Here is a 27,354-nt window from a genome sequence, read left to right as displayed (position 1 = left end):
CCACTGCCCCAAAATTGTGGAATTTTGGGAGAAGGCTTTTGAGTCGGTGAACAACATGCTGGGGATGTCGCTGGAGCCATCTCCAATTCTGGGTATTTTGGGATATGTAAAGGACACCCTGCCCAAACTGCGCAAGTTGCATGCACTTCTGCTCTTGTTTGCGAAACATCAGGTTGCAGTACACTGGGGTAGACGATGAGTGCCCTCCTTGAATGACTGCGTCAGGGACATTACCTATGGGCATACACAACTCAGTACCTTTTGGGAGCTAATGCCACTTGCCTCTAGACCACGAAATATATAGGAGCCGTTCATTGCTTGGAATGCCAGGATTCAGGGGACAGCAGGAGATGAGGGGATGGGAAGCTTTCAGGGTTCCTAGTGGGAACTGTATATATTTGCACTAAATTCAAGCTCTGCCGTTGTGAGTCGAGATAGCTGCATTTAGACTGGTGATTAGAAGACTTATATGCATTGCGGACCTCCAGGGGTCCATTGTGTGTAGTATTTTAACCCTCAGTAGTGATGTTGGTGTAGCCTGTATGTGAAAGAATGCAAATTTTAGATCCTGTCAAATGTTTTGGGGGTGGGGAGCGGGGGGGGACATTTGCCACGACAACTGTGTATTGAAAGGTCGCTATGATTAATAATTTGAATTACAGATCTGTACTGAACTGGCTAGTTGTATTGTATTGACACGGTTGGTTCAAAATGTCAAAGAAAATAAAATTAAAAAACAACAAAAAAACAATTGTATATGGCGAGCCCGAGTCTGCGACAATGCTGATATCAACACCTCCAATTGTCATGCTGCAGATGTGTTTTCTCGTTTTTGTGGTACTTGTTGCACTGACACTATCGACTTGCTCTTCTTCAATATTTAGTACAAACATGTTGATGTCATCTTCATCAGACAGGTGTTGGATATCTGCTTCATCTTCATCCACCACCTTTACAGAACGTGAGTTACGTCTTCTGCACGCTTTGAAGAAATGACCAATTACACCACAATGTGTACACTTCACATTTTGAGCAAGACATGTCAAGTCATTGGCCATATGGAAGGTGCTCCCACACCTATAACAGCACCCCTTGTTGATTGTCTGGCTCTTGTAAGATGTAGGTTTCGTATTCTTTTTATTCCTGGTCAGTTTAGAGTTGTACCTCTGTTCAGTTGCTTTATTAACGGTGTCACCCTCTTTTTTTCTCCTAATTCTCTGCCAAACCGGCTTAGCGCAGCGGCCTGTGAGCTTAGCCTTCCTTGCAATGTCAATGATATTTTGTAAGGGGTATTCACCCTTTGCCCACAAACTGTCCTAGATATTAGAGTTGCATGACTATTTGGTCCCTTATAAATTCGCTGCGCAGATCACGAAACAGCAGTTGATGGCAAGATTTTTAAGTGCAGAGACAAAGTAGTTAATAGATTCCTCCTTACCTTGTTTTCTATGAAAGAATTTATATCTGTCCACACCAACACAGACTGTTGGCTTGTAATATGTGTTACGGTCATCTATTACATTAGTGAAGATGTCACCCTCATTCTCTGCTCGCACCTTCTTAGTTATGGCATTATACACTTTTAGTCCACCAGCGCCCAAACTATGCATAAGCATTTTGTATTGCTTTTCTGCTTTCACCTCCTCATCCTCTTCTAATGTTGAAATGTAATTAAGAAAATACTCTCTACATTTCTCCCATTTAAGCGAAGGTTTGCTACCTGCCAGTTTGAATGTTTCTGGTGGTGTAGAGTCAAAATATCGAGTTTTTAATATCGACTAGACATAATATCGAGCAAAAAATATAGAATGGACATAATATCAACTAGACATAATATAGACTACCAAAATATTGACTAGAAAATTTTAATATCGAATAGAATGGACATGATATCGAATCAAAAATATAGAATGGACATAATATCAACTACACATAATATAGACAACAAAAATATCGAATTTAAGGTAAGTTAATATTAATTTTTATTTTTTGTGTAACAATTCTGTAGCGGGTTGTGGGTTTATAGGGGAATAGGGTGGGAAGTAATTTAATTATAATAAATTAAATATGTTATTTTATTTATTGGTATTTATTTAGAATGAATTGGTAATTAATTGGTAATTAATTAAAATATAATTAGTAATTTATTGTAATTGATTAATTGATAAATATGTTACTTTTATTACATTATTTTATGTAGTGGGTTGTGTGTTTATAGGGGAATAGCTTGGGAAGTAATTTAGTTGTAAGTATTTATATTTTTTAAATATTTTTTTGTGTCTAATTTTTATATTGAAAATTAGTTTATTGGTAATTTGTAAATTAGTATTAGTAGGTAATTTTTATTATTAGTTAATTTTTATTTGTAATTTTAATTGGTTAATATATTTTTATAAAATTGTAAAATATTTTAATTATTTTGTAATTGGTATTAATAATTATGTTATTTATATTTATAGTGGAAATAGTAATTTTTACCCCTACGCTATCCAACGCTTTCTCTACTGTTGCACTCGCTGGAGTGGGAATAGTAATTTTTACCCCTACGCTATCCAACGCTTTCCCTACTGTTGCACTCACCGGAGTGGGAATAGTAATTTTTACCCCTACGCTATCCAACACTTTCCCTACTGTTGCACTCTCTGGAGTTGGAATAGTAATTTTTACCCCTACGCTATCCAACGCTTTCCCTCCTGTTGCACTCACTGGAGTGGGAATAGTAATTTTTATCTCTACGCTATCCAACGCTTTCCCTACTGTAGCACTTTTTGGAGTAGGAATAGTCATTTTTATTGCTACGCTATCCAACGCTTTCCCTACTGTTGCGCTCACTGGAGAGGGAATTGTAATGTTTACTCCTACGCTACCCAACTCTTTCCCTACTGTTGCACTCACTGGAGTGGGAATAGTCATTTTTACCCCTACGCTATCCAATGCTTTCCCTACTTTTGCTCTCTCTGGAGTGGTAATAGTAATTTTTACCCTTTCACTATCCAACGTCTGCCCTACTGTTGCACTCTCTGGAGTTGGAATAGTAATTGTTACCCCCGCAGCTATCCAACGCTTTCTCTACTGTTGCACTCACTAGAGTGGGAATAGTAATTTTTACCCTTACGCTATCCAACGCTTTCCCTACTGTTGCGCTCACTGGAGTGGGAATAGTAATTTTTAACCATACGCTATCCAACGCTTTCCCTACTGTTGCACTCTCTGGAATGTGAATAGTAAATGTAACCCTCTCGCTATCCTACGGAAAAAATATTGTATATGTTTTGTTAATAATATGTATATAAATATATATATATGTTTAAAAATATATATTTTTTTAAAGTTACATTAATTATTTATTAAGTTTATTAAAGTATTTTAAGTATGTTTAAATTAATTATATTTATTATTATATTACTTTATAATTACTTTCAAGATATTTAAAAAATTCGATATTTTGACTGTCTATATTTTTTCCTATCGATATTTTGGAGTCGATTTTTTTGTACTTACCTGTTTGTAGATAGGAAGTCGATATTCTGGCATTCTATATTTTCACATCGATATTTTGGCAAGTCGATATTTTGACTGTCGATATTCTGTCAGTGATCCGTTTCTGGTGGTGTGATAGGTTCCATACATAACCTGTCGCCATGATGGATTTTGTGTCTGTCACAGAGTACATTTTTGTAAATTTTATGTGAGTAGTCTCCACAGTATTTGGCTAACTTCAACACTACTTATGATATACAGACTACAGAGTTAATCGAAGGTGCTCCAATGTTTACTGATTTTTTTACAAGCATGTGCACACTGCCCATTGAATGTTCGATTTTATCTCTATGCAGATTTCAGTTATATTTTTTTCTTTACAGTTAATACGTTTAAACACTCATGTACCTTCCGTTTTCTTTTGTTTTCTGTTAGGTTTCTTTGAATCTGCTGTACGGGATGTTCTATGAGGATGCGATGATCCGGTATTTTCCCTCACCAAAACCGAATGTTTATTTATTTTTCAAAATAGCGCAGCGTTTCATGCGTGGTGCATCATCCTGTAAACTAGACTGTATTTTAAGTTTGTCCCAAGATGTCTGCCAGCACGTTACGTAAATGCGTAGTCACAGATTGATGTGAATTAACAGTGGACAGTGACGCAGAATGCAGCTGACGGTTGCTCTTGGATGTTGGAATGTCTTTTGACAGTTGAACTGTCACTTAGGAATTCCGTTGGTACTGAATGTACTTTTTAATGCTCCCAATTGGTAAAATGAAGAAACTTTTTTTTCTTGAGTTTCATCCAGTCTGGACTTTCTTCTGAGATTTACGTTTTCCTTCTGTTATTTCTTTTTTGAAATATGCTATTTGAGGTTCAATGTCCCAGTTGTCCAATATACCACTTCAATTCTTCAGACACACGCCGTGGTTGAATAAATATAATGTCGATAAAGTTATAGATTTTCTTTTTGTTTTTAAGCACATACAACCATTCAAGTAAAACTTCAATGTAGACAGACCTTGGCGTTTTTTCCTTTTTAATCCTGTGTAGTATTTTTGGAAAGTATATTCTTAGCTTTAGTATTTTTCCTTCTTCCGGACTTCATTAAATGTTATATTCCTTTAATTTATAACCTCTTTGCAGCGTAATCTTCATTTGATGAAAATGCTCATATGGTGGGTTCACGTGTTGGTGCTCGTCGCCACTTTGTAAAGAACTCCTGTAGGCTCGTAGTGGTATGTGAATTGAGTTCTGTATTTACTTCACCAACACAGGCTCCTACAGAACATCGGAGCATAGGTAATGCAGCTGCTGCTCAGTCATCAGCTGTCAACTGTCTAAGGTTGCCAGATGGCAGCTGGTATAAGCGCAGACGTTACGGTCTCCGCGCAGGTACACATGGGTGCAGTAAAAGAACGGTGTCCTTACAGGGACAGGTGACCTCACATGTTTTTCAACCGCCTGCCTAAGGATGCAGGAACGCATAGACAGACTTGCAAGGTAAAAGTGAAAATACAGGTCGAGAATGGATAGTACATTTGGGTACAAAATAAAAACAGTCTAAAAGTAACCATCTTCATATCAGACTACTGGACAGAGGGCAGCAGTATTTACAGCACATGTCAAATGACTTAGAACAGCTGCCCTCATCACACCTGACCAGTAGTACATTATTTTCTGATTGAGGCAAAAGCGTGCTTCCGTACGTTATCAAACTGCGACATAACATGAAGGAAAAAAGTTAAACCCTGTTTTATTGGCCTATGCAGCGTCAAGTCAAACTCTTGAATACCTGCAGGGCCAGGAGTCCGCCGCCGGTCTTCTTATCTCAGCAATATCCCATTCCCTTTCAAACTTCTCCGTGTTAGTTGAAGCGTGCTCAATGGAGACAGAAGACAGACTTGCTATCACAACCACAATCCGGCGACCATTTTGGAATGGTACTGCCTGAGCGAAAATAGTAATAGAAGTCGAACAGATTACATCACCCCTTTCGCAAGGGAGTGCAAACAACTACAGGACTTACTCCTTACGAGTTTCTGACAAAGCATTGAAGTTCTGGTCACACTTCCGTTCTTTCAATAAGAAAGAGAGCATTGCAATCGATAGACGCTACCATTTTATTTTTTTTTTTAAGTATTTTATTGGTTTTCAACCCTAACAACATCCCCAAAATACAAGGCCCAACATCAACAAGCATTTGCAATGCAATAGGTCTCGCATTAGAAAGGTTTGAGCTATTGGTATTGTGATTGAAACTTTTTTTATTTATGTTTTGTTTTTGAAAATAGCGAAATTAATAGTTTCGTCCTTTACAATACCAATAGTTATTACTTTTGCAAATGTGACACCTATAGCATTTGTAATGCAATATGTGTTGTATTTACGTGACTTACATGTATTAGTATTACAATACTCAATTGCAAACGGCAGGTTCTCCTTTGGTACCACATTTCCGTGAACAGTGTAAGGCTATGTCAGCATTTTTTTTTCCTATGCTAAGGCTATAAATAGCACAGTTAGCTGGAGATCACTTTACACTCTTTCACCTAGAAAAGTGATCTTAGCATACATTTATAGAAACCTGAAACTGAAAATGCATGGCCGGCGAATGGCTTTGTCCCAGCACGAGTTTAACAATAACCCCTGGCTACAAACCAGTAATTCCGGATGCATAGTGGGAAGGGTGGTGTTATTTGCATAAGAGAAACAAAGTACCTCCAACTCAGCATTTCATCCAGCTGCAGACACACAATAGCTAAAATATTACTTGATGGTTTTAATGCAGCGCTTGCTTTGAAGTTGTGGACTTAGAGTTTGGTGGAGGGAAGGTCAGCTCACATTGAAAATGTGTACCGGAAAAAAACGGCAAGGTAGTTCATTCAGTCCCAATATCTTCCAATACTCTGCAGAGGCCCGTTGTACACGATCCCACAAACAATACGTATTCTGATATTTAAATGCTTGGTAGAATGGATTATGTCACATGCATATCTGGCACGGAGCCACCTGTCCTTCATCGTTGTCAGTCCACACAAAGCCTAACATTTCCAATGAGCCTCACCTGCCCCTGAGGTGTGACATATTCATAATCACCACTCTAATGCACGTCAATGTCCCCACTAAATGCAGCACGTTAGAATCAAGGGCTGAGTCGTCATTTTAGAAAGCTTGCGTAAATAAACGTCAAATGAAAAACGACCTGAATTTTAAAGAGTGAATCCCTTTAAAAAATAAAGAAAGCGATAAAAGGATCCACTTTGCACACTTCCGACCGGAAGTGCATTAAAGCTCGAACCAAAATGAGATAGAAGGTAAATCAGAGTTGAAAGAAAACAGAGTCAAGAACAATTGCATATTCCATGTAGAGAATAAACTAAGTGTTCAGTACAATATCACTCACGGCTCTTTTATGTCGAATGGCATCTGAATGTTTTCCATGGCAGACAGGAAGCCAGGCAACCTGTGTTGGGACGGGGGCGGGCCGCAAACAGAAAGCAGACTGGAGCCTACCCCTGCGCTCCTGTTTGTCAAGCCAGCCGGAAGATTTGCCTGTGAGCTAGCGGGGCTCCCGTGCTCGTGGAGAGCCCCGCCTGCTGCCGAGGGACACGCCGCAAGAGCCCGGTGAGTGGGGGGGGGGGAAGAGGTGTGCTTGTGTGTGTGCACGCGAGTGTGTCTGTGTGTGCCCGTGCGTGTGTGTGTGGGCGGGTGTAATAATAATGGGAAAGCCTTTTCACGTAATAATAATGAGAAAGCCTTTTACAAGTCCTGGCTGCTTAAAGACAAAATAAGATCACTACACTTGCTGTAAATCACTAAAAAAGCATCTTGCAAACTTCCCCGCTTGGGTGACTCTAAAGTGTAAGCATTTCATTTCTAATTGAGCGCGTTAACCGAAAGCGCGCCCACACAGCAAGCAGCCAGCAGCAAAAGCGCGCTCACAAGGACAAATCTGAGACACAAAAAGCGCGTGGCCGACTCGTGTCTCACATTCCCAGAAGTCGGCAACATTAGTTGTCGAGCTTGGACGCATGCTTTTCCAGCTCGACCTAAAAAGGGCAAATTATGGGATACAGTGCGTACAGACATTGTTCACAGGTAGACGTGAATCGATAGACGCTACTATGTCATAATTTTCACTGTGGTTAACATTACATCTGTGTTGCTTTAAATTAATTAAAATTGGAAAATCTATATAATAATATATTGTCACTGTTTTGAATCGTTGCAAATGAGAAAATAGACTTTAAAACACGGACAACTAGCAAATGTAGCTGCAGTAACCGCATAAAATCTTACCAGCGCCTTTAAATAATCATTTAACACCACCAATGTCACATACGTGACAATAACCCCAACGCTACCTTCATCTACAAAGTATTTTTTAAAAAACATCTGAATGCATTACAATTCCCGATAACTAGGATGGCCAAATTCCTAAAATACATTTTGAATTTAGGTGAAACTTATATATTTCCGCAGGGTGTGTTTTAAATCCCAATTAAATGCATGATCTTTAACATAGTGTTCAGAAAATTAAGGTACATTCGAGTTATACCATTATAATTATTGTGTTTTACTAATTAAAAGTTATGTAATGCTATGTTTATTTTTGAAGTAGAATCCTTACAAAGGGGGTAAAACCTTAATCACATTTTAAGTAGTGTACTTCCAAAATCAGATGATACATCGATTCAGTGTGATCATTTAATATGACAATGACAACAATATTATAATTTAGCCCTGAATGTAAATGGCTAAAAATTTAGATAAAGGGAGAAAAGCTACCTTTGGTATGAAGTGCGTAAGAAACCAAATGTAAACACTTATGGTGTTTATCATATTTTTCACTCAAGAATCTGTAATCGTTTGGGATTTTAGTGCTGGAAGGAAATGTAGAATCTGCTCTGTTGTAATTTAGTGGCAGACAGTTCTATACCAGCTACGATAAACCATTAGCACTCCACTCTATTGACAGGTTTTTGTCATTGATCTCCTTATCAACAGGCCTCATGACTGAGATCTTAGAGTGGTTTGAGGAGATGAGGTAAGTTAGTTCAAACATAAAAAATATGAATTTTTTCATGGGAGCCCCTCTGTTAAGGCTGCTGGAGAGATAGAATCATTTGCAACTAACAACTTTGCAATAACGTAGTGTCCAATTCCGATTTAATTTTTTCTATAATCTGAAACTGCAGTACAAGTAGTAGACTTTGCTCCCTCTGTCATAAACTTACAACCGATTCTGGTTCAAGTAGGGCCTTGTACCCGCTGCGTAGGGATGCCCACGAATACTTAAAAATGTCCCCCTTGTATTGATGTTTCCTCACAATATCTGGCCTTTTGCAGAAATTCTGAAGCCTCTTAAACAGCTGTTCAGGTGTCGAATACAGATATTGAGCTGGAAAGATTTCTGGATACACCAGAGCTTTGGGGCACAGTGGATAGCAACCACAATGCGTGGCCTCCAGCATTGCTACACCAAAGAATTCATGCTTAGCTGTTGAGACAGCAACATCAGCCATACACAGGGCTTGGAAGTAGTCCTCTTTGCTAGGAAGGTAGCCCCAATGCAACACAGAGTTCCCCAACGCCTCCCTGGCCTTCAGAAACACATCTGGGACATCTGTATAGGTTTCTCCAAGGACAGACACATTGAATCGCAGGGAGAGGCCTTTAAGCTTAAGCAGTACTTGGAAAAAAGTTTCTGGGTCTTTGTCATGCTCCCAACGGTGACACCAGACAATGTGTAGTGGCGTTTGCCCTGCGAGAGTTTCACTGATATTACCACAGGGAGTTACTAAGTTCTCACCATATTGTTGGCCTGATTTTGCATTCCATGGTATATTGGACACCTCTATTTCATCTGATGTAGATACTGGGTTTTGTGGTCCTTCAAGTTGTGTTTGAAAAGGTACACCTTCTCGATCTTGGGCACTGTTCTCCATCAAATTCCTAGTAATGACGTTCTGCTGTGGAGTAGTCACGCTCTGAACTAGGAAAGTTTCCCCTTTGACTGCAGCTGTGCTCTGCAAATGAATACGCTTGCAATGTGGCAAAAGGAACTTACTAACATCGGGGAACCTAACTGGGAAGTGGAGGACCAGGCACCTTGGCCTGATCAGTCGTTCCAGGTCATCGGGCCTGTGATCAGGCATAAGCCTCAAAAAGCCACGGATGTTGGTCAGAAATGACTCCATATTGTAAAGTGAGTTAAATACCACCACGTCGGCCACCAGGCAGGAAAGAATTTGGTTGTAGCCATACTGGAAGTCTCTTTCCTGGCTCTTGCGCACAGGGTACACCAGCTGGTTCTCGTGGAAGTAGAGGACCTTCTTGAGCTTGCCGAGGTCTGGTCGTAAGGCAACCAGCTCAGCTAGGTTAAGCACTGAGCTCGCAAACAGGATGCTGTACTGGTCGCTGGCTGGCACGGTCTGCATGAAATTTAGGGCAGAGGTGCGTGCCCTCCAGTGCCACTTCTTGGCAGGCAGGCTGCAGAGTACAGAGTTTTCAAATTCTTCCAAGAGGAGATCCGCCAGTTGCTTGTGAGAACCTCCATAGAACGCCTCGATAATGAGCACTCCCATTTTAGTGGTCGCCGCTCTTCATATAGGCACTTTTGGATCGTAGTGGCTGCTGCAGCGACTTCTCTCAGATGCTTACTGTAACATAAAAGGTAGATGGCTGAGGTAACCATTAGAACATATACACGCGAAAGCCATCTTGAAACGGGATACTGTTATACACAAATCAGATACTAGAGTATCAGGACTATCTTCGAACTGGATATTTTTTACTGGCTAATATGGAAGCGGAATGCACATTCTCAATCGAAGACTCTTGTACCGTCCATAGAACAGTCCAGAAACATAAGCAGGGGATGCAAGCTATTATGGACCAGAAAATACGTGTGACAGGTAAACTGGATTGGTCTAGACCTGCAAACACTTGTACCAGGTAATCTGCTTCAAAATCAGCATAAAACACTGATAACAGTACAGACGTGCCAATCCACAACTGAAAGGTGCAGAGGATCAATAAAAGACAGCAAAAATATGTAACAGTATTACTTCATTATTTTCCATTTTTATACATGCTAACATTGTCTAGGAAAAGGTTTCACTTCATTAGTACCAGTTCAATACCCAAATACCGCAATAAGCAACAGAAAGGTGACCAGTCAAAATTTGCGAAGGGCCTTCCTTTTTGCGTCAAAAAGTGTAATTGCGTTTTTAGTAACTTTAGAACCATTTGAGCTACAATTTCTTTGGGGTTAAAATCTGGGGATTATGCAGCAGATGATGGATTATGTGGCAAATGCAGCAAATCCATAATTATGCAGAAAGCACCACAGCAGCAAAATCATATAATGCCAGTGTCCCCTGAATATAGTCAATGAATATATTGATGACGCATAACTATACCAATAGGGATAATTGACCATATGAATAAGTAAGAGTTTTTACTCCACAGAAAAAATCCCAACAAAAAGGAGACAGTTGTGTCTCATAATTAGATTTTATAATTATGAGTGTGTGAGCACACAACCCAGTTTGTTGATGCACATTTTTTAAATGCCTAAACACAAGCCAATATAAAAGTGCATACTGCATGCATTGGTCAGTGTTGGAGTAGGTAGTTTTGAGTTTTGTATAAGTATCTTTCTAGTTGAACATAAAAACCAATTGTTCTCACAGTTGTTCCCTTCTTCAATTCAAACTGCTATTTCATTATTTTATTTGCCAGCATCACAATTGAATATTGATTCTTCTGGTCATTGAGTTACTCTTCAATAGTTGATTCTGGTAAATATAGTGTACCTCACTTATTCATGCCGTAAATATGCACATTTAGTCTAAGACACAGACCCTTATATTGCTCTACAGGTGTCCGCGCCGACATGTGATTCATGTTCTACAAATTATGGTTCTAATGCAGTAATCTGTATTCTGTAGAATACACAATCATCTTTGTGGAACGTAATCACTATTAATGTTCTATCACACGTGTGCAGCACACTAAATCAAAATACTTACCTGGACCTGTGCCTTCTGTAATATATACATTATTTTCCAACAAGACTAGTGGCAGTTTACCTGCAGCAAACCTCTTCAGACCTGATGATGACCACGTGTGGTTAATCACTGTAAGGGTAAAACCCTGCCCATTTAAAGGACATTTTTCGTCGTCAACTTCCCAAATCAGTGAATTCTAGGACACTGATGTCAAAGCAATGTGATCAATTAAGTTGAAGGACATTGAAGGCAAAATTATAATTTTTTTTAATTATCACTTCTTAGCACAATACATTGTGCTATTCGTTCAATCTTATCTTTTCAACTGTTTATTTATATCATGCAAAACTGTATCTCAATAACTAATATCTATGCAAATAAGTTCATGATTCTAAAAGTTTATTGTAAAACAAAGATGCCCCCTTTTTGTTGATTTTTTTTTTCAATTCAATTACTTTATTCGGATAAAAACCTTTCAATAAAAGAGCAATTCACATAACACCACTTAATAATACACAAATTCATGATAATAATATAACGAGCATTGGCATAGCCAATAGGTCTCGCACTCAAGCGCCTTGAGACCCTCTGGGTGAGTAGCGCGCTATACAAATCACTGAACTTGAACTTTTGGACCTCCTAAGTGTTTAGGCATGCAGCATATTATCCTGGGTCTCTTGTTTCCCTGAACGAATAGCATCTGTTACCACGCATGCCAAAAATATGCATGGCTTAACAACACTGTCAATACCGCGACTTTGTGGTTACCACGAGTTTCATTACAACGACTTGCTTTAGGGAAGCGCTGGACTTTGAAATAGTTTACATTTCTATTCCAACTCCAGTCGGTTATCAGTAGGGAAGGTGTGGACATAAAATCCAACACAAGTCCAACACTGCATTTCCTAAAACAAGTCTGTAATGACACTCGTGGTACCGTCGCAGTCGTGGCACTGATTGCGTTGTGAAGGCACTGCAATGTAATGCCTGGACGAATGCTGTAATAAAGTGCTCAGACTATGGGAACATGTCTGCACAGAGACATAGAACTGATCCTGGTTGCCGGCTAGTTCAAAACACTGATAAAAACGTTTCACTGGACATCAAAGGTCAATGTGGGTACGGAAAGGCCAAAGGTTTTAGAAATGTGGTGTATATGCTCTTCAAAGGTAGACGCTGGTTTTCAACATTTTTGTCAATGCAATCAAAATTCAGAAAATCGCCCTAATCTGTTCTAGTGCGGGACAAATGTATATGTAAGGTGAAAACATTTGACAAGTACACTACTATCACCATTAATAGCATATCTTCATCCACATACTGCCTCATCTCTCCTTATAACAACATTAATTTCCATCAAAAATGTAATTAAGGCCAATCAGCGTATTGCGAAAGCATTTGTATTTAAATTGTTGTTGTTTTTTTAAACTGAGTGTGTTGATGGGTAGGGCTACTTACTATAAGTCCGATCGCTATATTTATCCCAGAACAGACAATGGCCAAAGCAGCACAAACACATTTAGGATAGCCAGCAGTAGCGTCCTTAAACAAGCTGAGGTTAAATCCCCTACTTGCAAAGCTAAACGCCAAACTACAAGACCAACAATGCAATATGCTGCTACCCAAAATATCAGGACACTAATCGTTCCTCTGCTCTCTTGCCTGGAGCTGAGAGCAGTGATGCGGAGGATCAAGGCGCCCAGCCTGTAGGTTCTCACCAGCTTACTAGCCCCGGCATCCTGTCTTAGAACTTAGTGTCTTGCCCACAATGTCGCTGATGGTTAGGCAGCAGCTGTGAGCAGAGCGGGAAGTAAACAAGAGGCATAAGAGGCAGGAGCAGTCTGCTACCGGCATGTGCCATCTTTTGCCATAGCAACTTCCGGTTACTATTAAACTATTAAACTAAACTTTATCAGTCTGTTTTAACTAGCAAATTGGCAAAACAAATAGAATGGGTACATAAACGTGTGAGCAGTGCCAGAAGTAAAAACAAGTGTGCACACGCGCCGACGGGACCGTGGCAGCATTTTAACAAATTGCACAATGTTTACCGAATGCTATGTGGGGGGGGGGGGGCTTGGTGAAGGTATGCTGTGCCAGTTTTTCGCGGAGCTGACGGCATGCAAAAAGGATCTGAAGGGCATCATCCACGATTGTTAATGTTGTGTGTCTCAGAGGTGCACTCTGGCTGGGAACCTGATTACATCTTCTTAAGTGGGTATTTTGTTTCAATGAAATGTTTGAATGGGTTAAACAGATAAAAATTGGCAATAAATTAGGATGGAGATTATCTTTGTGTTCTGGTGCGTACAGTAGACACTGCAGACGAGAGCGGCAAGCAGTAACAAAATGAATTGTTCCATTTCGTTGTAGTTTTCTATAGCTTGAACTTGACCCGAAGGTATCAGAGCTCTTCACATGAGCGCCAGTTGAATTACAGATGGACGCATTCATTTTTTATTTATTTCTAGGCACAGGAGTAGTGATTTGCCCAGAATCACAGGATGCTTGAGCATTCCGCCCGACGCGAACCGGGTTTTTCAGCTTCAAGGAAGGCCGCTGTAGCCGCTAACCCACATCAGTCTGGCATACTTACACTCTAAAAGCGAATGATTTTCTCCATGAGGAGCGAGAACTGTACACAGACCATATTTAGAAAAATACTAGTGAATTGTCCAAGAGACCTAATTCAATTTACACTCTCGATAAATCAAAGGTGGGCCAGTTGCTGCTCTTGAAAGCAGCTCTTCTTCTCCAAACTTGTCAGTGTTCTCACCATGTCTTGGCAGGTTGTATCCATTACAAATGCAGTGCCATATCTACTGCGGACACCATAACTGCTGTACGTGGGGGACTGGACTACACGTACCAGATTACCTTGGTGCCAGAAGGCAGCTTAGATTTAGCCACACTTCCCGCAGTGCAGAACGTCATAACTGCGGTTCGTGGGTGGGCCAACGCCCGGACTTCATGCTACAGACGGCCTTGGTGCCAAGAGACAGCTGCCATTCAGCCACATTTCCCCATAAAATGGGACGCTATAACTGCATGTTTATAAAGCAATTCTCACTGATTTTCTGGTCACTTTAGAAAGAGTGAGAGGAAATTAAATGATCAATCTCGTACAATCCTCTGTCCCCTGTGAATGTTTTATCAACTGGGGTTATGAATGCGGATGTTAAAAATTGCTGGCGAGTCCTTAAAATGGCGCCACAGTCCTTGTGTTCCCAGGCTGTTAACATAACTAATAGAGTTTGCTAGACCCACAACATGTAGGAGCTGTTTGGAACGTTCAAAGCAATTTCCTTCTAATCACAGCTTGATAAGACTAATACGGTTTGTTCCAAATTGTCCAAATGAGCCAGATTAAAGTAATTTTCATTTATTTAAGTGACAGCGTTTTGTCACTTCATACAGCAGCAACAAAAACAATTGAGGAAGCGGTCACACAGCTATCGGGCGCTCTAACGAAAACAGGACCCGCATTCAGCCGGTCTTTTTGCCAAAAGCAATTTAGCTTCTCATCAATTTCACGAGTAAAACATGAAAACTGCTCCTCTCTATTTCAGAGGTGACATGGAGGCGGGACTCTAAGCGCACGCTGGCATGCCTTCCGGATATGCAATATCAAGGATGAGTAATGCTAGATCAGCATACCCTGGAAATGCAAAAGTAACTGTCATTGACAAAGCTAATAGGTTTGGTTTTGTATGGTGATTGTGTGCCACTAAGAAATGGAATCTACAAGAGGAAAATCAAGCGCAGCCGCGAAATGAAAGTGACCGCGCTAATTGGTAACATGATCCAGAACAGATGGCAGCCTGCGGCCCCTGGTCGCTCCAGACAGCAAAGCGCTGTGGGAGTAAACATTTTCTGAAAAGGTGGGACATGCAACCTCCTTTGGCAATTCCGTACTTTCATTTTTGAAAGCCAGACGCAAAGGCCAATAGCATGTGAGCACCACCCGCACGAGCTTCCAGAAAAAGCTGAAGTGATTTCAAGAGGCCGATTTCCTAGAGCAGCGCATGTGCGCTGCGCTAGGCTAGACTTAAAAACAAATTCAATAAAACATCATTCATAAACTGCACATCATATTGCAAGCACACACAACAATTTTAAAAAATGCTAACTCGGGGGCCAGTTTATCGTCTTCCAAGTTGAGGACATTGCTATATACAGCATTAAGATGACACATGTAATACATGAGTTCATCATGATCATAATAACAATGTAAAAACAAATTCAATAAAACTTTATTCATAAAGTGCACATCGTGTTGCGGGCATGCACAGCAGTTTTCAAAAAAGTGCCAACTCGAAATACCAGCTAATCTTCCAAATTGAGGATATTCCTACATGCAGCTTCAAGGTGAACGGGCGCATTCTTTTTAAAATATGGTAATAATAACCATTTGGTACACTTTATATAAAACTTTAAAAAAATATATATATATAATGAAGTTTGCCCACTCTGACCGTCACACGGGCATGGCAGGGAATCTAAATTGGCCTGAAAACCAAGAGGAATACAAAGTAAAAAATTCAATGTGCCAGCCCATAGGCGGAAAAGGAGTCCTCTCTCCTCTCTCCCAGGGACCTATAGGTTTTACGAGATAAGTAGCCGGCTGATAATATGTGTTTTCAATAGACATAAAAGTGACTACAACTGGTTTCCTAGACTCCCTGTCGAGGCTTGCCTTACTATAATACATATATAGTGCCGTCCGAAGATTTTTTTTATTGACAATATTTATCTCATTTGGGCATAAAAAAAAATCTGTTCAAGGTTAACCCTGTTTAGGCTTAATCTCACCTCGGCTAGCCATGGAATATCCATTCCCCTTTCACACTTCAGCCAATCTCCTATAATCTCTCTTTTCCAAGTGGCTAGCCGTAATAAAGCAGGGCAGGCCTTTATATAATCTTCAATATAGTGTAGTTTTAGTTTGCTACAGCAGACATACATGGACGTAGAGATAGGAGCAAAAGTTTCCGACACAACCTATTTTCCTCAAACTGAATACTACAACTCTTTGAGTAACCCCATACCTCTGCGCCATTCGTTGCCGCGGAAATACACCAAAATATTTTTTATTTTTTTAAGTGGCTATGATAGCCCCTGTTCGCCTTGGTTGGGAGAGACTAAGAACCAAATTAATAGCTTCAGAAAATTTGTTCCTATAGTAGACCATATGATCGAGCCAAGAAGCTCCTGCATGTTGTGGTAGCAAAAACCAACACTAAATATGGAAAAGTGTTAGTGCATTGTAAACATGGATTACCCACAGAGATATAGTTTAAGAGGCGCTTCCTTGGCCTGCAAGCCATTATAAAAGATGTTTTGTTTTTAAAAGTAGTGCACAGGTGTAAGCTGGCTATAAAGTCAACAAAACCCTGCACTAAAATGTGTAGGGCGTTAGGTGTACGCCCCATTAATTCAGAATCGTCAGCGAATAACGGGGCGGAAGAACGTTACCATTAACTCTGGGGACATCATTAGTAAGTGCTATCAGTGATTTGTGTAAAATATTTATATATGTATATGATAAATATTAGAGGGGCCAGAACACAACCCTGCCTGAACCCTCTACAGACTTTGATGTCATTGGAGACCTCTCCACCAGTGTTGAGCCTGACCCAGGTTTTCAAGTCCTTATGCAGGTTTGCAAAAAGTGTCTATAAACAACCAAACACCGGACTATGCGGACACTATGCAATCCTTATAATAGGGCTGGTTTTGGGGGTATGTGCCTCTGCCCAACAGCTGGTCTACACACTTTACCAGTCTTTATCCAATCCTACGAACCCGCAATATTTTAATATGTTTTCTTTAAATGTTGGTTTGTCAGTCAACTCATTCCCAAAATACCCTTAACTACAAAAGGTGCATACAAAGACACAAAAAAATGTGTGAAGGTGAGAATGTCCCTCACGTGAGCCACACCAGAGGAGCTACTGGTAGGTTCTCACCAGCTTGCCCACATTTCTCATCATTGGTAACTTTCTCACCTATTAGAAATGAAGTGTCCAATAAAAGATAAAAGGTGAAGATAGTGATGTGTATACCAACAAAAGGAAAAAAGACCCCAAAATGTGCAAGTGATAGACATGATCTCAAATTAAAATGGAGTTCAAACTCACATAGATGAGGTTACAATTTTATTGAGACTTGTGAGTTTGCTCAAAATTAAAAACAAACTGCATGTTGCAGACCAATTCAAGATGGGCCAACATGTTATTTCCTTTCTTTAGTATTTATATATCTGAGGTTTTATATTGCGAGAACAAGGAAAAATAGACAACAGAAGGACGGGAGCGAGAGATATATACAATAATCAATACAGCTCCAAAATCAGCGAGGGACATGACTACAGTAGGACAAAGGCCAGCGATATATACAATAAACTGTTCAGTTCCAATGTTGTGGCAATTTCGTCAGGGCTGGAGGTCAATAGTCACCTCACTGGACTTCTGAGTCTGTACACGGAGTGACTGACAAACAAAAATATGTATCAATTAAAACCACCAACCAGTTCGGACATCCTACATGGTAAGTACTGGTTTTCCAGGTCAACCACTGACCTGAATGTGATCCATTACAATATATATTTACCAGGTGGGAGCCAAGGGCCTTCGCACCAGCTTCCCACCGTGTCAAAGGGTATTTTTCTTTTATATCGTCATTCCCCTAACAGCACACTCCGTTGCCATGAATGCAACTGTGAAAACATATAGCCACTATTCATCCATTTTCCATCTTGCTAATTCAAGTTGCAGTTATATTCCCAGCCCACCGTTTCCAACACGGGTCCTACTCAAATTTCACCCATCGGTTACAAAATCACTGCAAGTGTACTCGTTCTGCTTAAATATTGTAACTTGTGCTGTCAACTTTAAAAATCTTTTTTAAAAACCTTTTGAGCGCACCAGCCCCCACCATCCATATCCACGAGTAAGTCGAGTATCAATGATAACTCTGCTCGTCAGCCAAGCACACATACTCTTACCACATACACCTGTGTATCGAGCTTCGTCTCATTCTAGCATGCTACTGCGGTTCCGGCTCGTCTTTTTCAAATGCTTGTACCGGAAGGAATCAGATCACCTCACCTCTGGTCCACACGCAGATGTAAAAACCATGGGTGCCATCTTTGAACATCTATCGCCCCGTTCTGCTGCATCGCTTTTAGCAGCTAACCCTGGTATTATAACCTAAAGGCTTCTACTTTTATCATAATACACAATCAGGACATTTTTCTTCAGGCAATTATCAATGGACACTCGTTATCATATTACACCTGTAGCATCACTTATTTGATATTATCATCTGAATTCAGTTCGTTAGCGCCCACATCTATCTAATCAGATTTCCTTTGCCAATTCACATTTTTCAAAGGGTTAGTTGCCAGATATTTAACTTATGAGTCTACTAAATGACTAAAAGGTTACTCTATTCAGTGTTGCTTGCCAACCTTCATACTGAAACCTCAGCCTTTCAAGGTGTACTGCCAATGCCAATATGAGAGTCATCTCATATGAACTCTACTTCTTTTATTGCTGAGAGGTTGGGGCCATCCTTTATTTATAAAGAATTACAAGTTGAACAATTTCCATCAATCAACTCGAAAAATATCAAAGGCAAAACCAACACTGACATCAAAACAGCAGTCCCTCCTGCATACCTGTGAGTAATAACTTCCCCCTCCAAACTGATTCATCTACTGACCTTATTCCATTCTTTAAAATCATTCAATCCAATTTGGTCAGCCTTTTCAGAATAGATCCACCGGGCTTCTTTAATGTCGAGCGTCTTTTCAATGTTACATGCCTCTCCCACTAGTTTTTCCAGCACAAGCCATTTCAATGCCCTGTAATCATGATGTTGTTCCTAAAAATGTGTTGCACCAGTCGTGTGGTTAGTTTTCCAGACTTTATTGTACTCGGATGTTCCTGAATGTGAATTTTAAGCTTTCGTAAAGTTAAACCTATATAGTGTAATCCGCACTGACACATGAGTCTGTATAACACGTTAACAGTATTGCAGTTGCTGAAATTATTCAGATGGCATGTCCTCCCACTCAGCAACTGCACACTGTTGGTCTTTTCCATCAGATCACACACTGAGCAACTAACATAAGGGTAGAGCCCAGGTGGAAAAGATGTATATTTGATGCATTCCACAGGCCGTGTATGTACAAGTTAATCCTTTAGGTTACTTGCACGTTTAAACGCGAACCGGGGATTTGGCATATTAAAATCAGTTGTGGACAGTAATGACCAATCTTTCCATATAGTTTGACGAATTTTAGTTGACAAGGGGTCAAAAGTCATAACCACTGCAGGCAATCACTACGCTGTCTCTCATTTCGCTCAAGTAGAGCTTCGCGAGGTGTATTTAAGGTTTTATTACGAGCTTTTTTCAACACCTTCTTTAGATAGGCACTCTGCAACAATTTGTCAGCTAAATCTTCAGACTGCTGCATATAAGCACTTGTAGTTGAACAATTCCTGCAGTACCACAAAAAACTGCCCCACAGGAAGGTTGTCACGCAAGGCCCTCAGGTGAAACGACTGATAATGGAGGAGCGAGTTTGTGGATTTCTGATGTACAGCGGTACATAGTTTATTTTCGACCACTGCAATGTCCAGATCAAGATGATACACTGCCTGCTGGTTACTAATGGTCCAGGAGACATATATCCAGACCATTAAGCCAATTCAGGAACTCAAAAAGACAATTTTCTGATCCTGACCATATACAAAGCACATCGTCTATATACCTCTTCCAGAGGTAAATATTTCTCTGGAAGGGGTTTGATGGATGATGGATATAGTTCTCCACAAACTGGCCCACATAAATGCAGGCCAGACTAGGCGCAAAAGTTGCACCCATAGATGTTGCGGATACTTGTAAAAACAGCTTTTTCTTTTTTTTAATTTTATCTGTTTTTATTGAATTACACACAGCATTGAGCCGGACATCATACAGTGTGAGATGTACATATAAATGCATTACATAGTTCACAGATTGACAAGCAATGTAGAATAACACGTCACACCAATATCGTACATCCATGATATTCCCTGCGTGGAATCATTTAATGGTCTAATGTCGCTAATGCGTCCCAGATGGCAAGAAAATGACGAAGAATCATCAACAGTTACCTCTACGCAAAAAATCCGGTCGAACGTGTTATGATCAAACAAATCTATCAATTTCAAATACAATCATAACATTTCTAACAAGATCTCACACCCACCCTCCCCCTCCCTCCCTGCATGCTCGGCCCTATACACCCACCAGTAGGATCTGCACATTTCTCACAACCGCAGTTGTATGTAAATTGGCTCCGAAGACGGACTCAGGTAGTTTGCATAGTCCTGTCAATCCACACAGTATATCCCACAAGGGTCGAGAGGAGCTTACGGGCCCCATTTTTGTGGAGTAAGCCCCCATACAATAATCCAAGTTCGCTTCAACAGAACAAGACGTCTATCGCAGGATATTCCTCTATCATTGCATACCATCCCATCGAAATCTGTGTTTTCCTTAGGCCTCTATGTTCCTCACGTTTCAGTTCAGCCCCCTTCGCCCTACCCCACCTCAGCATTTCCATTTGCCAGTCCTGCAGGGACGGGGCTCTAGTAGCCTTCCATCTAGCAGTTATGGCTTTCTTGGCCAGCAGGTGCGCAAGATTGGAAAAACGGCAAGCAGAGCCACCCTTCTTGTCACGGGCCCAAAGAACCACTAAGCAGTATTCCAACATGTAGTTCTGGCGCACCGGGGCTATATTAGTCAGTATTTTACAGATCGTCCCCCAGTAGTGTTCCAGTCTAGGGCAATCCCACAGCATGTGTACCAACCCTTCGTCGGGGGCGCGGCACCGCGGGCAGGCATCCTCTGCTCCTGGGAACATAGCGCTCAGTCTGTGCGGGGTCAGGTAAGCTCTGTACAGTAATATCAATTGGATCAATTTAAACTTAGGATTTTGAGAAACCTTCTTCTGGTACCCCAGTATAGTGTTCCATTACTGGTCTGTAAATGCACAGCCTATGTCTCCCTCGCACTTATCGAGCAGCGGTTGCAAGGAGACCATTTTCTCAGTGCAAATTCCGGACGGTGGTCAGTCCCGAGTGTGTTTGGATACCCAGTAGTGGAATAGCGGGGCATACAGGGGCTTCAGATCACTGCACTCCGCCAGTAAGCGATAGCTAGTTTCAACAAATGGGGCGTTGACGACAATAGGGGGGGCGGGGGGGTCTGTGGTAATAAGAGCATGTGGATGACCCCCTTGTCCCATTCCCGTGACGTCACATCCAACTCCTGCAAATTACGTCCAGCCAGCCAATATGCCAGCCATTGCAGCTGGCTAGCATAGCATTATGCACGTAAATCCGGCACTCCCATCCCCCCTCGTGCCGTGGTGAGTTGTAGTTTCACTAGGCTAACATGTCTCCTCCCTGTGCCCCATATTAGATCGGATACCAGAGAATTCAAGATTTTAAAAATACTCACGGGGACAAGTATCGGTAAGTTGGTAAAATAGTAAAGGAGCCACGGTAGCAGCACCATCAGGTAATGGCCACCCTGCCCGCTACCGAGAGGGGCAATGAGACCCAGACCTGAATTTTAGAGCGGTGATCGCTCGCATAAAGTTGCCATCCAGGAGGTCCTCGGTATTACGATAGATTTGTATTCTGAAATATATAAATGCATCAGGTGCTAAATGGAAGGTCCAGGAGCCAAACTTGAAACGCCCGCTCTTTTCAGCGGTATAAACAAAATATGCATATGACTTTGCAGCATTAATAGCCAGGCCAGATAGACCCTGAGAAGAAGAAAAAATAGAGGGCATTGGATGAGGATCCGCATCCATGTCCTTGATATAAAGAATTAGATGATCTGCGTACGCAGAGACGGTGTGGGACATACTACCACACGTTATTCCCTTACAGGCAGCAAGAGCACAAAGGCTATGTAAAAGCAGCTCCAAAGCTAGAATAAACAATAGAGGTGACAAGGAGCATCCCTGTCTGGTTCCCCGTGCCACCACGTATTGCCCTGAAATGTGCTGACCCGTGCGCGCCCGAGCAGTGGGGTTCTTGTATAGTAAGCGCACCCACGCTATATATTCCTCAGGTATACCAAAGCGAGCGAGTGCACTGAACATATAATCCCGCGTAAGGAGTTGAACTCCTGCCTCAAGTCAAGGGATATACAACCTTCCCTAGTTCCCGTGTCTAGTGTGCCCAGCATGACCCGGTGCAGGCATCTGATGAGGAGTGCAGTGTTCCTACCAGGTACAAACCCACACTGATCAGTGTGTATCAGTGGGGGAATAAACTGCCCAAGGCGGGTGGCCAGCAACTTACTGAGAATCTTATAATCCGTATTGAGGAGCAACAGGGGTCTATAGCTTGATATGAGCAGCGCGTCCCTCCCGGTTTTAAAAAAGAGACTACTAACGCTTGCAATGTAGTAGTAGGGAGGCCACCCTCTTACAGTGATTCTTGGTATATGCATTGCAGATGTGGAGTTAATAATTCAGCATACACCGCATAAAATTCAACCGGCAGTCCATCAGACCCTGGGGTTTTGTTGCGGGGTAAGGCCTTAATTGCCTGCCGGATTTCCGCCCCATTTATTGGTTTCAATAAGTCATCACATTGTTGTTGTGTGAGTTGCGGGAGGGTTATACCGTCAAAGAATTGGTCAAATTCAGTATCAGGTAGTCCAGGCGGCGGACCGTATAGGTGCTCGTAATAATCCCTAAATGCAAAATTGATGTCCAGTTGCGTAGTCACCACAGTATCCTCACTATTCTTTATTTCGAGTATAGGTGTGGGTAGTGGGGCATTCCGAACCAACCCGCCAGCAGGAGCCCCGACCTATTAGCCTGTGTGTGCAATTTCTGTGTGTACAGTCGGTAATCAACAAGCAGTTCTGCGTATTAGTATTAGCCCCCCGGAATTGTGACAATTGTTCATTCGTCCCGCTGCCTCTCCCTCCAACGCAGCCAAGCTGCCCTCTAGTCTAGTCGCTCTATGAGAGCAAGTCGTACCCCCGCCTTATCCAAAAAATAATGGGTAATCGCCTCTGAGAGAGCATTGCGGAAGACCTGGTCTGCCAGCATCACGGGTTGTAATTTCCAAGATGGTATGGGGGTTGGAACCTTGCCCCACTGCATTATCAATTCCACTGGATTATGGTCTGAGAGGGTTTTACCCATGTGGAGCACCAAAGTTAGGGACCCCAACAGGGCACCGGAGCAGAGGAACCGATCTATTTGAGTGTGCAATTTGTGTGGTGGTGAGTAAAAGGAGTACTCCCTATGCCCAGGGTGTTTTGCTCGCCATGCATCATGGAGTTCCCACCCCTCTGCCGATCTCGCAAGCACCACTGCCTGTTTCCTACTTTCAGTGGCATGTAATGGGGGGTGTGATCTATCTAGAACAATATCCATCACAGCACTGAAGGCGCCCCCTATCACCCAGGGATATTCAGTCCAGTCCGTCAAGGCTGTGCCCAGTGTAGTGAAGTATTTATCCTGATCAATGTTGGGTGCGTATACAAAGCCCAGAACCACATGAGCCCCATCCAGAAAACCATGAAGTAACACATATCTTACGTTGGTATCTATTCTCTGCTCTAGGAGTTTAAAAGGGACGTTATTCCGTATCCACTCTGCCGCCCCCTGGAGAAAGCGGAATATGTAGTAGCAAACAGTTGTCCCCTCCATTTTCTCTGTAGTTTAGCTGCCTGGTCTGCGTTAAGATGAGTTTCCTGCAAATAGGCTATAGCGGCCCTTCTCCTATTAAGTTGTGCCAGGACCCAATGCCTTTTATGTACGGAAATCAAGACCCCCACGTTCCACGTGCAGTAGTAAAAACAGCTTGCTCTTATAGCTGAAATTGTTCTGTGTCAAAGCCAACTCTATAGACTGTAGCAAAAATGACTGGGAGGAATCATAAACTACTCATACGTCCCAAGAGCACGCACTGCTGCCACCAGCGTGGCATCTTGGTGTATGCTAGTGTAAAGTGATTCAATATCTATAGTCACCAGAAACTGCTGTGTAGGGTCAAATTCGATTTCATCTAGAATATTTTAAACATCAGTCGTGTCCTTAACATAAGAAGGCTATTTTAACACTGCCTCCCTCAAGATAAAGTCTGCAAATTGTGACAAAGGCTCAAGGACAGATTGTATTCCCGATACTACCGGGCATCCGAGGTGCAGCCGTTTACCCTTATGAATTTTCGGCAGTATGTAGAATGTCGGTGTCCTGGGCTTGGTGTTTATTAAAAAGTCTGCCTCCTTGCCAGTAATCCATTTTCTTTCTTTTGCCTGCAGAACCATTATTTTGATCAACTTTTAAAGCTTACTGACTAGATCACGGAGGAGTGGTTGATAATTTTCATGCACCCCAAGAAGTCTAAGGACCAGTTTCATAGTCACTCGTGTTCATGACAATTACTGACCCGCCATTATCTGCACTTTTTATCGTTATAGCATCGTTGTTCTGCAAACTTTTGATTGCCTGCCAATCATCACGGCTAATGTTATTAAAAACGTATTGTCTCTCTGACTGTTCCAATGTAGTGATGTCATCAAGCACCCGTTGCTCGAATACCAACACCTCTGGTCCTACTGACGAAGTAGGCAGACAAAACTGAGAGGGGTCCTGTCAATTCGTTGAAAACAAAGAGGGTGGGTCAACATTCTTGACTGCAAAATTCCATTCTAGATTTAAAAGAATCATGTCGGGGTTGGGACAAATCCCAAACCCTTATTCAAGAACTGTACCTCGCTAGATGTCAAAGCGTGATCTGGTCACAGAGGGGTCCTGCTAAAAAGTGTACCAAAACCTAGTCTAATGCATATTCTAATCAAATGTACCATAACTGAGACCGATAAACAATCAAAAGCAAAGGTCAGGTCATTAGCCAAGTGGTGAGCGTTGTGCAAAGTATATTTCCCGATTATTAAATTAAGATTTTAGTATTGTTCAATAGTGCCTACTTTACTCCTGAACCCTAGTTGACATGGTTGTAAACCAAACTTATCATCCGTCCATGTTTTAATCTTATTATATAAAACCCTCCCTAAGATTTTCAAAATGTTATCAATCAGCGAAATTAGTCTGTAACAGCTAATTTGGGAGAGATCAACTTTTAAAAAATACTAGTCGACCAAGTAGTTGGTAACAGGGCGTTAGTTAAATTATTAAAAACATTTAGCAAAAGCGGGGCTCAGAAATCTGGTTTATGATTAATAAGATCAATAGGTAACCAATCAGGTCCTGGGGCTTTGTTGCCCAGGCTCTGTTGTATAGCTTTCTCGACTTCAGGTAGGGTTATTAGTATACCGGTAAGGGCACGGTACTCAAACAGATATATATATATATACATACACACAACTGCGGAGTCTGATATATATATATATATATATATATATATACATATATATATATATATATATCAGACTCCGCAGTTGAGTAGCAGCAGTTATTTCTCGCTCCTTTCACAGCACATACGGACATGGACCAATAGATAAGTGCAGATTCATTTATTTCTTGCAGTTAGACGCCATAACGTTTCGGCTCGTCCGAGCCTTGTTCACATGACAATGTGAAATTGGCAGACCACATCTTTTAAAGTGACAGTGCAGAATTCAAATTAAACCATGTGACTTAATTCACCAAGGAAACTGTAGACATACTATGGCTAAATGCTATGAGATGAAATGTTGGATATTGGAAAATTATTACATTGAATCGCAAAAAAATTAATTAAGTGACTAAACCGCAGTTAATGTGCAAATAGACAATTGTGCAAAAATACGCTGTTTATATTTCGGGTAATAGTAATTACGAACATAAGATGGTAAAATTACCTCTGTTAAGAGCCTTTAATTGGCTTGTTCTAGAGTTATAAAATCTTGAATTAGTACAGGGTTAAATCCCTAAGCAAGTTGTTGAGTATAAATATAGCATATAGGAAAAATGACAATCCCACTTGTGCAAACCATGCTGATATAAAACTGCAAAATGTATATCACTGTATTAAACGATGTATTAAACGATGGTCACCTATCAAATTCCACGAGTACAATGTGCAAAAAGGCAAATAATGTGCAAAACAGCATTAGTGCAAACAGTGGTATCATGAGTTGTCTAGTATTCAACAGAATAATATGAGGTTTCCACAGAAATCATGGGTTAAATCCCGTATGTGCAAATTTAGCATGAAGGAATTGTCTGCATCTTGTTGTGCAAAAAGTCGCCTAAAGTAATGTCCAATGTTCGTTTGCTTTTTACCCAAGTTCCAAGAGAGTGATAAATGGCTTTTGTCATTTTACAGCTCGGCAAGGACAGCACTGTGCTAGTCCTTTGCTTAAAAACTTTTCAGTAGAAATGGCAAAAGACTTTGTCCATTTCTATCTCGGCGTGGATAGCACTGTGCTAATCCTATGCTTAAAGACTGATAGGAAAGCAGACATTTGAGGTGAGCAGATCTAGAGTGTCGCTGGTGTTGAGAGTGCTCTATACAGGAGCTGCTTTCCACCTAAACTTGAGAACTACCCAGAGTTCTCTGCTTCTTTTTTGCATAATTTATTCGTCACTCTATGCCTGAAAGGGTATTTTTTTATGTATTAGAAAAATTAGCCTCTCTGGCCTCGCTAGTTATGTTACCACGTTTCAGAGTTCCCGGCACCGGTCTGACGTCAACGCGACATCAGACCGTTGCTGGGAACTGAGCGGACTTATCAAAGTCCTATCTGCACATCATGTTTCCTGTCACTGAGGGAAATAGATAGCAGTAGTAAATTGTGGTCTATATTGTCCGCTATGGA

The 27,354-nt window shown here is 41.2% G+C and overlaps 2 protein-coding genes across 2 annotated transcripts in view; both read right to left on the bottom strand.

Annotated features, from left to right (window-relative positions):
* SNAPC2 (small nuclear RNA activating complex polypeptide 2) overlaps nt 1–27,354 on the bottom strand; it is a 97,173-nt gene that overhangs the window by 67,219 nt on the left and 2,600 nt on the right. The gene's annotated exons all lie outside the window — the stretch shown is intronic.
* Nucleotides 7,536–27,354, bottom strand: part of LOC147678384 (tRNA-queuosine alpha-mannosyltransferase-like) — a 47,040-nt gene continuing 27,221 nt past the window's right edge. Inside the window, exon 3 of the mRNA XM_086945979.1 lies at nt 7,536–10,146. Coding sequence (XP_086802105.1) covers nt 8,710–10,071 — 1,362 coding nt within the window. The 5' untranslated portion in view covers nt 10,072–10,146 and the 3' untranslated portion in view covers nt 7,536–8,709. The remainder of the gene's footprint in view (nt 10,147–27,354) is intronic.

Source organism: Lissotriton vulgaris, chromosome 12, assembly GCF_964263255.1.
Source record: "Lissotriton vulgaris chromosome 12, aLisVul1.2, whole genome shotgun sequence".
NCBI lineage: Eukaryota > Metazoa > Chordata > Amphibia > Caudata > Salamandridae > Lissotriton > Lissotriton vulgaris.
The sequence above is the reverse complement of the archived record's forward strand: the minus strand, read 5'-3'. Positions and strand labels throughout refer to the sequence as shown.